Source organism: Bos grunniens, chromosome 11 (genome assembly GCF_055505025.1).
Source record: "Bos grunniens cultivar Pamir isolate PY7600 chromosome 11, Bosgru_T2T1.0, whole genome shotgun sequence".
Taxonomy (NCBI): Eukaryota; Metazoa; Chordata; class Mammalia; order Artiodactyla; family Bovidae; genus Bos; species Bos grunniens.
In genome coordinates this window covers 86,274,827-86,287,337 of record NC_141175.1, presented here as the reverse complement: position 1 = coordinate 86,287,337, position 12,511 = coordinate 86,274,827, and the positions used below count along the sequence as shown (strand labels likewise).

Genomic DNA, 12,511 nt, shown 5'->3' with positions numbered 1-12,511 from the left:
TTCAACTCCCACCTCCTGCCCTCGGTAAACACTGATCTGCATTTTATCACCAGAAATTAGATGTGTCTTTTCTACAGCAAGGAACAAAGTTGTAACTTATGCTTTCTCAATCTTGAATAGTGTTAATATATTTTTAGTATTTCAATTACGTTTCTTAATTGCAAAGCAATAGGAAATAACTGGCTGATTTACGCAGCAAAGGACATTGCTAAAAGGATATGCACAGCTCATAAAATCTCTGGGAGACTGGAGAACCAGGTTTGGGATTATACATCCAGCAGCAATGCCCCAAATCATGTAGCAGAGTTGTTCTGGTGAGGAAAGCAGCAGCTGGAGTTACCTAAACTGTCTATACCAGATCATGGTCACCACTACCACCCTTGTTGATGCTGCTGCTGCTTGTCTTAAGAATCATTTCTATTTCTAAGAAAGTAGAAAGTGTATCAAGTATATCTGCCCTAGAAAATCCTTCTGCAACTGCCAGCACCAATTGAGGTGAGTGTATCAAAATGTTACCACATGTCCATCATGCCTTAGCTGCAAGGGAGGCTAGGAGAACCTGGCACTTTCAGCCTTCGCATAAGGGGAGGCCTCTGATCAAGCTGCATAAGGTTGGGGAATTCCCCCATCACTGAAAAGGATTAAAATTCTAGATGGGATAAAAAGAGTGCCAGTGTCCACAATACTATTTTTACTTGTTAGATTGCATTCTGAACCAGCAGCTTCATGTCAAAACATCACACCAGCCAGGCCACATTTGAGTAGCATCTCCTGGTATAAAGAAGTCTACAGATGGTGCAAGTGGGGACAAGGCCATCACAGAACTTACTGTTTAATGAAATAGAAACAGATATATCAGCCTTCATGCTTACTCAAGTTAATTTCCCCAAACTATACCCTGCTAATAAAATTAATGGGTTTAAGTTAATGGTTTGATCCCCAACAGAATTCAGTATATTAAAAACTACCATAATTTTAAGTAATGAAATTCATACTTGCTGACAAAATATTTACCTTTGAGTTTTAAGCTAAATATGTGCTCAACTTAATATTTTCACTCTTCTGAAGCTGCACATAACACCTGTTGCTTCTGTGTTTGTTTCAATTTTTTAAAGTTAGCACATAAAGTAAGTCCAGTCACTTCACCTGTTCCCTTACTCTTGATTTCAACTGACAGGTCTGGGGACGAGGGGATGGCCTGATCCAGGGACGATGAAGATGCAATGTTGAATAAGCTGGAGGAGAGAAGCAACAGGCACCATGGAAAAGACCAAAACCAAGCAAGGTTAGATTTTTCCTATGTCTTGCTTAAGGCTCAGGATTTAAGAAATATAGGTTGTAGGCTTGTCTTGCCCTTATCTCGCAACATGAATAAGCTGTTAACTTGACTATTCTTACTTCATTATCATAACAGAATGACCAGGAAGAGCACAGATGTGGTACTGGGGAAACGGGAAATGCTACATGTATATCTATAATTTGAGTAGTTTCTTACTTTTCTTAGCAATAATTTTAGGACTGCCTCAGAATGACCTCCTGAAAAGGGTCAAGATATATATGGAACTAACAGACAGCCAACGCGACCTAGAAACATGAGGGCTTTCTCTTTTAAACTTTACCACACAGAATCAACCACATAAAGGTAGGGTCTGTTATCATCTTCCATTGATAGGTAAAGAAACAGTCATAGAGAAGTGAGGCTATAGCTACAAAATGTCAAGAGTTTGATCTGGGAATCTGATCTCTGTCCCTAGGTTCTGGTTCTTGCCATTATACCAGGCTGTTGGGACATAGCATGAAATAGGTTAAGTAAATCCACTCAAGCTCATGAGGGGGATTTTGGTGATCTCAAACCATCTGGATTTTATAGAGACTGCCCTTGGTGTGTAGAAGCTTTGAGCTGAGGTTATATATTATTTATAAACTTAACATAGAGGCTGGTTCCTCTAAGGAAGGGTTTCCGGTACCTGAATGTCCTAGGAGAACAATGTACACATCTATACATCCAAATATTTGCAGCTGGGGATTTTATGTATAAACTGCTTGATTCATACAATGTGATACAAAGGAGATGTGGCTAAAATGGATAAGCAAAGGGGTGCTTATGAGGTGTACATTTTATGCAATTTACCTCGTCCTCAGGGCTGAGGTTCTGACAGGTACATTCTAGGCTAATCTTTTTCCTCCCTAGTGCAAATGGTTTTCATAACCTACTACTTTCTTTATGTTTGACCTGTCTCTACTGTTGACAATACTGTTTTCTTTCTGTCTGCATCCTTCTGAGACCCTTTGTATTGAAATTTCCTTCCATCAACCTTCTTGCCCAGGAGGACAACAAAATTCCTTTAGCTGATCTGGGCATGACAGAGGGCAGAGCTCTGAAGTTTAGCAAGGATCAGAAGCAGGAGAAGTAAAGAATATTTTACACAGGCCTCCTGAGAACAATAGGGTGACCACTGGATAAATGACTTCCTGACTGGAACTAGCTCCTCAGATAAACTTCACTCAGCCCCAAGAATAAGACAGACCCTTTTTTTTTGGCCTTGCCATGTGGCTTGTGGGATCTTAGTTCCTTGACCAGGGATCAAACTTGTGTCCCCTGAAATGGAAGCTCAGAGTCTTAACCACTGGACTGCCAGGGAAGTCTGAAAGAGACCCTTCATGGGTATTCCCTTCTGGCTAATGAATAATCATTTATCATTCAATTTGATCGAGAAACTTCCCCTCCTTGGTAGCAGATGATTTTCTACTACAAGAGATATATCAGGTAGATATAGTTTGATCATTAGAATGTAATATAAAATAACCTATGCCAATTGATCTTCTGTTTCTGTTGAATCATTGGCTTACCACGTAAGTACAGATTTAGTATCCTGTAAGTCCCCTCGTTCCCTGCATGTCTGAAGAGAATAGGGAGAGAATGAATTATGTTGATTAAACTGAGCTCTTTTCCCTACAGGAGATAATGAACATAAGCCAATGAATAATCCTTCCGCACAGATTTACCAGGTAAAAACACAGATTGTTTTAAACTCTTTTATGTATCACAATGATGACTGTCCTTTATGTACCCATTGTTTTTAGCACTCACAAAAGCTTCTACATGTATCACTGGGTTTGTTCACTTAAGACTGTGAGATAAGCAGGGTCAAGAGTACCATTCACGTTGTACTTTGGTGAAAACTGATGACTGAAGGACAGCTTACCCAGTTTATAAAATACAGCACCACCGCTCCCACATCAATGATGCTTTTCTTTTTGTTGTCACCATCATTCTGGCCATTACCCTGGTTATTATCCTGTGTAATAACATTTCCATCAGAAGGAGAGAGCAAGATCTGCTTTTTTTAGTCTCCTATTTTAGTGGGGAGAATTGAGAATAGAAGGGGGTTAACACTGCAAATGTTCATATATGATAACAGAAAAAAAGTTAAGCTCTTTTCAAACAATGGGAATAATTTGATTTATGAGGGAGACAAATGTTCTGCTAACTTTTATGTAATATACAATTACAATGACAGTCACTTTGGCTCTCTACATAGTATTTCTTTGGTTTCTATCTACCAACAGTAATTTAAAGTAAATTTCTTTCCTTAAAAATCACAGAGTTCATTCTGACATAATATGTAATGTGAAAACAGCTTGGGCTAGGGAAACCCATGCTACTCTCTAGACTTAAGGCATTGTTATTTGGACTACTTGAGAAGGAAGAAAGAACTGACAGGGTTAGGTGGGGGTTGGGAGAACGGGTGATTTCAAAGTTGGCTCTTAAGGTTTTAAGCCCTGGTATACCTGACCACCTTACCTGTCTTCTGAGAAATCTGTATGCAGGGCAAGAAGCAACATTTAGAATCAGACATGGAACAATGGACTGGTTCAAAATTGGGGAAGGAGTACATCAAGGCTGTTTATTGTCACCCTGCTTATTTAACTTATATGTAGAGTACATCATGCAAAATGCTAGTCTGGATGACTCACAGATGGAATCAAGATTGCCAGGAGAAATATCAACAACCTCAGATATGTAGACGATACCACTCTAATGGTAGAAAGTGAAGAGGAACTAAAGAGCCTCTTGGTGCAGGTGAAAGAGGAGAATGAAAAAGCTGGTTTAAAACACAACATTAAAAAAACAAAGATCATGGCATCTGGTCCCGTCATTTCATGGCAAATAGATGGGGGAAAAGTGGAAACAGAGACAGATTTTATTTTCTTGGCTCCAAAATCACTGAGGATGGTGACTGCAAACATGAAATTAAAAGATGCTTGCCCCTTGGAAGAGAAGCTATGACAAACGTAGCATATTAAAAAGCAGAGACGTGGCTTTGCCAACAAAGGTCTGTATAGTCAAAGTTATGATTTTTCCCGTAGTCATGTACACATGTGATAGTTAGACCATAAAGAAAGTTGAGCACCAATGCATCAATGCTTTCAAACTGTGGTGCTGGAGAAGACTCTTGAGAGTCCTTTGGACAGCAAGGAGATATAAAGGAAATCAACCCTAAATATTCACTAGAAGGACTGATGCTGAAGCTGTAATACTTTGGCCACCTGCTACAAACAGCTGACTCATTGGAAAAGATTCTGATGCTGGGAAAGATTGAGGGCCGGAGGAGAAGGGGGATGGCATCATGACTCAATGGTCATGAGTTTGAGCAAATTCCAGGAAATGATGAAGGACGGACAAGCCTGGTGTGCTGCAGTCCATGGGGTTGCAAAGAATTGGACATGACTTAGCGACTGAACAACAACAACGAGGAAAACGGGGCTTCCATGGTGGCTCAGTGGTAAAGAATCTGCCTGCCAATGTAGAAGACGCAGGTTCTATCTCTGGGTCGGGAAGATCCCCTGGAGAAAGAAATGGCAACCCACTCCAGTATTCTTGCATGGGAAATCCCACGGACAGAGGAGTCTGGTGGGCTATTGTCCATGGGGTCGCAAAAGAGTCGGACATGACTGAGGGATTAAACAACAACTATGAAAAAGAGTGGTCTCCCAAATAGAGATACAGGAATCCAGAGGAGCAGGTAGTCTGGGGAAATGTAATTTAAATTTATTTACTTTGAGTAACAATAAAATGAAAATAACATCTAGTTCCCAAAAATATCATGTAAGAGATCACTGCTGAGGACCCAATTAGGGCAAACCAGCACAAGAGTATGAAAACATTGTAATCATGTTGCTCTTAGAACCAGACCAGCAAAGAGAGAGGTTGAAGAAAAGAGCCTCATTTCAACTTAATGCATATTTATAGAGCAGTTACTATGTGCAAAGTCTGTTTGGCCTAATGGAAGACGAAACAGATATTCCTACTGAGTTTTAAGTGTCCTGAAAAACATACAATAAATACAAGGTAGGCTGTTTGGAAGAATTTCACCAGAGGTATTGATAAAATTCTGTGGAAAATGAAAAAGGGATGAATTAATTTTAACTGAAGGATTTGAATCAGGCCTGTAAGAACGAGTTAATCATTTGGTAAGTGGATGTGGGGAAGGGTAAGTTTAGGCAGACGGGCTAGCCTGAACAATGGTCTGGAAACAGGAAGTGAATCTTCCTTCTGGTGCTGATCTGATGTTTCACTTGTCTGTCCAAGACCTCCCTGCCACCTCCCCTCTGTTAACGCCGGACCTGTGTATGGCATTTGAATGAGTGTGACTATCTCTTTAAACTCAGGTATGACTTAAAGTCTATTACAGATTTTATGTAGGTCACTCCCTGAATGTTGGCTAAATATAGCTGCAGTGGGGATGGCCTCGTTCTCTTACTGTATACATCCAAGTACATCTGTTCACGGACGAACAAATGAAGCAGCGGAAGTGAGCTTGCTCCACGCGACCTCTGTGATGCTGTGATTATAACCCCGTCCTTGCTTTAAAAGAATGTCTCCCAAGTCCCAGTCTGTTTACTCCAAGCAACATTTAACCAAAAGAAGATGAAGGCAGAGAAATAAAGAAGAGGACTAGGAAGGAGGGATACAGGAAAAGATTAACTAGAATAGATACAATCTATACTTAAAAGGGAGAGCAAAATATGAAAGGTGAAGGAAAATGTGACATTTCAGACATTTTCTATCTCCTTATTTTCTCCACAGATCTCCCAATCCCTACCTAACATTGGAGTAAATATTAACTTGTTTATTATTTTTCAATTGTCTGTCTGCTTCTCTAGAATGTAAGCTCCAAGGGCAGGGATTAGTACATTTTGCTCTTTGTTATACTCTCAGAACAAAGTATAGTGCCTGGAATATAATACATATTCAATAAAAGTTGAATGAATGAATGGATATCGTGGGATGTGTATATTGCTTTAAGCCAAAGGGTCTGATGTAGTTATTTTAGTTTGGTGCTAAATGGTGTTTGGAAAACTGTCTGGTTCTTTGCAAAAAAAGAAAAGATCTTTGCTTCATACTCTAATCAAAATTAGCTCAAAAGTGAATTAAAGGATTAAATATTTGTAGAAACCATAGAATTAGTGAATATTTATTTTGTCTCTGGATGTCTTTGTAAGAAAAAAAACACTGGAAAATATCTTTTGAAGAGAAAAAAAGCACTGGAAAAAAATCACAAAGGGAAAGGTTAGTGAGTACATCACATCCCAATTAAAAATTTTCCCAATGTAAAAATATTTTCAATAAATTCAAAGATAAATAGCAAAAACTGGAAAATTTCCTACAAAACTATTACAGAGCTTTAATGATATATAAATAGTTCATAGAATCAATAAAAAGGAAAATTCTGAAACCCTGATAGAATATGGGTGAGGAACACAAACAATTTACCAAAACAGAATTGCAGAAGGCTAATAAATAGAAGAAAAGGTTGAAGCTCAAAGAAACAGTGATTAAAACAAGGAGTATTATTTTTTGACTAATTTAGTTCAAATGCAGTAAAAGTGTTAAAATGTTCGTACCCCTAATTGGCTTCCTGTTCTTTGGATGAATGTAACCTGTTGGATGAATGTAACCTGTTTGCTAAGAATATGGTTCAGTTCAGTTTAGTTCAGTTCAGTCGCTCTGTCGTGTCCAACTCTTTGTGACCCCATGAATTGCAGCACACCAGGCCTCCCTGTCCATCACCAACTCCTGGAGTTCACTCAAACTCATGTCCATCGAGTCGGTGATGCCATTCAGCCATCTCATCCTCTGTCGTCCCCTTCTCCTCCTGCCCCCAATCCCTCCCAGCATCAGAGTCTTTTCCAATGAGTCAACTCTTCTCATGAGGTGGCCAAAGTATTGGAGTTTCAGCTTTAGCATCACTCCTTCCAATGAACACCCAGGACTGATCTCCATCTGAGCCACAGTCAGCTCCTGGTCTTGTACTGTGACCTAAATCAGGTCACAGAAGTCAACAGTAGAATGAGCACTATAATCTCCCAGGTCACTCCAGGTAGAATTCTGTGGACCAGGTGAATCAGTAGACACACTGACTGATCCTTAGCTCAATATACTGCCTTTTATTTGAAACCAAATCTATCCCTCTCCTTTTTGTCCATTGTCCATTGTCCATAACCCTCTCAAAGTCCACCCCAATCTCTTTTCCAGAGTCACACTGTGTTGATTTAGCCTTGATTACTTCATTTGGAATATATATTTTAAAATTATGATTTCATTAACATGAGAAGTGAGGGTTGAGCATCCCCCAGTTAAGGCAACAGATGTGGTAACAGCACAATTTAGTTCTAGTGCAACCCTTACACTAATGACTTGAACTTGAGCCATGTTTTTGGCTCATGTGTAGCCTTAGGAATGTAGACACTTTAACCATTTATATTACTTATGTTTCATATGTCTTATCTAAGACATGATTTTCCAAATACACTAATTTAGGACATTGCATGTCATACAGTATGTTTCCAAGAACATATACAACCATATTATTATAACTTTTCAAGCCTTCTGGTCAAATATATTTTGTATAATTATTAATTAATTGAATATATTCCAATATGATATATTTTCCTTTGGGTCAATACTACCTAACATCCTTTGACTCAGTAATTTCATATTTAAGAATTATCCAAAGAAAATAACTGAAATATATACAAAGTTTTCAGTAAAAAGCATTATATTTCAATGCATTATCTTATATTGAAAAATTATAAATAACAAATTTATAACAAGGGTGAATGAGTAGGTTAACTCTGACACACTTGTAGTTTGGAATATCATATAGCCATTAAAATGTACACTTAGACAAACATTTGAAGGCTGAGGGGAAGGGCTTATAAGAATGTTATGCAAAAGGAAAGAAAAAGGAGGGCAGAATCAAAATATATCTTTTATGTGATTTCAACATGACAAATATGCATGCGTGTGTGCTCAGTCGTGTCTGACTCTTTGAGACATGATGGACCATAGCCCGCCAGACTCCTCTGTCCATGGAATTTTCCAGGTAAGGATACTGGAGTGGGTTGCCATTTCCTACTCCAAAGTATCTTCCCGACCTAGGGATCAAACCCGCTTCTCTTACATCTCCTGCACTGGCAGGTGAATTCTTTACCACCATGCCACCTAGGAAGCCAAAGCCAATGCTATTAATACTTGCATTTATATTCATAGCACAAAATAGAAGGAAATATACCAAAATGTTAATGGTTATATTAAAGTAATGAGATTTTGGGTGACTCTCTTTTTTTCCTTTTTCTCTGTAATAAAAATATTAATAATTTAAGAAAATGGGTTATATGCCCAAAGAAACTCTAACTGGAAAACTATGGGAACCAGTCCTACAGTAATAGGTTTCATCATCAAAATTTCCATTGAATGTTTTCTAGGATTTGTAAGCCCTGTTTAAGCCTCAGTCTCTTTTTACCATTGAGGCATGTTCTTCTAACTCCAGAGAAGCTATCTCTGCTAGACCTGTGTTGCATCCAGGGATAGATAAGATAAATTCCCACCACACCAGGCTTCCTATCAGCCTCAGTGTTGCCTGGTAAGAATGACTTTAAGGATCAATTTCTGCAGGGAGTGTAGAGGAGAAGGTTTGGGAAATTTACTCTTGACTGTTCAAATGACTCACTTTGTGTTTTAAATCACTGTGTTAAATTAATTGCAATGGGTTAATCCATTGCATTGAATTAACAGAGGCTAAAAATTAGGGAGTGGCAGCTGGCAGAAAGACCCCATTTCTTCTGTAGCAACCCTGATTTAGGGGGAAGCCAAAGCAATTACCCTGGCATTCTTGCCATCATGGGCTACTTCAAAATACCTGAGCTTTTGCTCCTGAAGAGCTTTTAGTCAGGTGTCACAGGAATTTGGCATACCTTGTGGAGATTTCTCAAATCTTGATATTTAAAACTTTGCAGAGTTCTCAAAGCACAGGCCCATTCCCTACTTTTCTGACCTTAATAATGAGACAGAAGGGAAGGAGAAGTTTGTGTAAAAGACAAGTTGGAATAACTTGCTTAATTTATGAAAATTTAGTTTAAGGGATCTTTGGTGAAAAAAAAAATTGGAAGACAATGACTAAAATTCATCTTGAGAAGAGTTAAGAGCCAAGAAAGTAAAGGAAATTGAGAAACAGAAATTCATTTAAGAGCAGGAAATAGGAAGAATTCGGACTCCCCTCCCCTATTTCTTTGAGCCTAAGAAGCCCTCTGTGGTACCGTAGGCTTCCAAGTACAAGAGTTCCCTGAACCTGCCTCCGGTGGGAGCCCGCCTCCAGCGGCAGGATGGAGGGATCATAACCTCTCTAGAGCAGCTTCATGAAAAAATCAACGAGATGAGGAACGTGTTCAACTCGCTGGAGAACAAGGTAGACACCCATTTCTAATCCTGGGGGTGGGCTGTGGGCTGTTAAACAAGAAAGCTGGAGACAGAGCAGAGCAAATAAGTCCACGTCTTCAGAATATTTTTTTTTACTTACAAAGGAATGGCCAGTTGGTACCAGAAAACCAGTCTGCAGTAGCTAAAGGTTTTCAGAATCTCCCAAGCAACTTAAAAGTGACCTGTAGTCTCAGGTGTGTGATTGTACTCACTATGTATGGCATCCCCCGCCTGATCAGTGGTTGTGAAGCTGTTTATAAAGCAGTAGTGTTACTTCAGTGGCAGGTATCGAAGGAGCTCACAGTAACACATGGAAAGAAAATGGGCGCTCCTAGCTCAAAATGGTTTCAGAATTCCCAAAGTCCCTATATAACCTGGCTGTTAGTGAAATGTATTGATAGCTCTTAATATTTGGGAACTGGGGTTCTACAGGTGAAGAGAACCCTGCTGCTTCCTTTTGCCTCCTGGGCAAAATGCCACACATCCACCTAGGGGAGTAGTGAAAATGAAACCTATTTCTGTTGGAAAGTGGTTCCCTTTTTTTTTTCCAAGCAGGAAACATGAGTGAATGTGAGGTTTCCTTCCTTCAATTTTGAAACGTGCCTACGTTTTGCTTTGATATCACATGGCCATCGACTTCATTTTGCTCACAGAAGATGAATTTGTATAATGAAAATTACCAAATCAAATGTAGTTGATCTGGTGATTTAACCTAACATGACAACTGAATTAGGACATGTGCTGAAACCCATCACAGACATATCAAAATTAAAAATGACTGGAATGAAATACAGACTGTTCATGTTGTTTCCCAATCTTTCAGCTCCAAACACCTGAGATGTCATCTTCTTTTTCCTCGGAATGATCTCCTTGATTCCTCTTATTTCCCCCTCCTCCAAGCCTTCTGTGAAGCACAGAGACCCACAAGCCCTATATTTTGAAAATATGGTACAGAAGAGTAATTCATTTTATACTTTGAGATGTCACACAAGTTGGAACCATTTGGAAAGGGTTTTTTAGGCTCCTAAAAAGTTCTGTTTTAAAAAGTAATCTGGAGTAAGCATTTCTATACTTAGCAGAATGTAAGATCATAAAAATCATGTAAGTAATGTTATTATTACCTTATTGTTATTATCTTAACCTTTTATTTGTTGAAAATGCTTTTTTCATTGACTCAATAAATAAAACTGAACTTTAGAAGTGCTCCATTTTCTCCACATTTCTGTTTGCGCTTAGCTTTCTGATTTGCCATTTCAAGGGGGAAAAGCATTAAAATTTCTTGAATACTTTTTACATACCAAGCATAAGCTGTGGTAGGTACCTTACCTACATTTATTCATTTAATTCTCAAGACAGTCCTGTGAAATATTATCCTGGCTGTATTATGGATGAGGAAATTGCTACAAAGAGGCTAACCAACTTGCCTGAGGTTTTAGTACTTGTAGGAGAATTGCTAGGATTTATACCCTACCTGACTCCAAAATTGACACCCTTTTCATGGTTGGAAGGTGACAATAAAAATCCAAGTGTGCATTCCTACATGACCAGGCTTGACAGCTGAAGACGACTCTCGTCACTATCAGTGTGCTGAGTTTCTACCATTGTAGGTTTTCCTGCCCCTGGAAACACCATAATCTCCTTTTTCATTATATCATCCAAGAATATTAAAAAAAACTTCTTCCCTTTCAAAGAAATATTCAGATATGCTTAATTATTACTCTTTTTATCATTACATTTTTTTTAAGGGAAAAAAATAACTGAATTTCTTCAACATCCTTTCTTGCATGGAATTCAAAGAGTTACTGATCAACACTGTCTTTCACATGCATAGCTTGCTTTTAAAGTAAATCTCTTTTTAATCAAAGGTGTTTGAATAAATAGTAAGTTGCAGGAACACTTGCAAACAATAAATTGGTTGCTTTTTTATCACTATCAAGCTTCAGTATGAGTGATATAAAGAAGACCCACTTTTCCCTAGACAAATGGGGCCAAGGTGCCTTAAGTTGTGTACACAACAGTCTTCTAGTAAATGAGTTTTGTACATGTTCAAGAGCCTGGTTTTGCAAACAAAAGAAACATCCAAGGGATCAGAGATACCATTCATAATAATTTATAGCAAATTGAATATACTCTTTGTGTATTATTTAGTTGCAGGCTCTAGCCTCTGAACTCAAAACTGGCTTCACAGAAGCAATGCAAGAACTGTCAAGAATTCAACATGGAGAATATGCTTTGGAAGAGAAGGTTAAGAGCTGCAGATGTTCCATGGAAGAGAAAGTTACTGAGATGAAGAATTCATTGAACTATTTTAAGGTAGGTCCTTCTTCTATTTCCCTCCTAGAGATTTCTGGTCATCTTAACAGAAGTAAAAAAAAAAAACTTGCCTTTTTGCCTAGCAACCAAATACAAGAATTTTCCTCTGGCCCATTCACTAACTTTCATGGGAAAATATCATATTTTACTTAGTTGGATCTCTATGTCAAAATTAGAAGCTACAATAGAAGTAAAGTTTTCATTTCTCATTCATCATTTACTATGTATTAAAAGTTTTCTGTGTACTAGATATTATGTTATATACTTTACCTTCATATACCAGATTAAATACATATCAATTCTTATTTTTTAGGAAGAGCTAAGCAATGCCATGTCAATGATCCAGGCCATCACTTCCAAACAAGAAGAAATGCAACAGAAAATTGAACAGCTTCAACAGGAGAAGCGAAGAGAATCTCGAAAAGTTAAAGCCAA

The 12,511-nt window shown here is 38.4% G+C and overlaps 1 protein-coding gene across 1 annotated transcript in view; it reads left to right on the top strand.

Annotated features, from left to right (window-relative positions):
* Nucleotides 1-1,260: 1,260 nt before the first annotated feature.
* ARHGEF33 (Rho guanine nucleotide exchange factor 33) overlaps nucleotides 1,261-12,511 on the top strand; it is a 51,366-nt gene continuing 40,115 nt past the window's right edge. Inside the window, exons 1-5 of the mRNA XM_086327369.1 lie at nucleotides 1,261-1,285; nucleotides 2,960-3,009; nucleotides 9,609-9,752; nucleotides 11,912-12,076; nucleotides 12,390-12,511. Coding sequence (XP_086183495.1) covers nucleotides 1,261-1,285; nucleotides 2,960-3,009; nucleotides 9,609-9,752; nucleotides 11,912-12,076; nucleotides 12,390-12,511 — 506 coding nt within the window. The remainder of the gene's footprint in view (nucleotides 1,286-2,959; nucleotides 3,010-9,608; nucleotides 9,753-11,911; nucleotides 12,077-12,389) is intronic.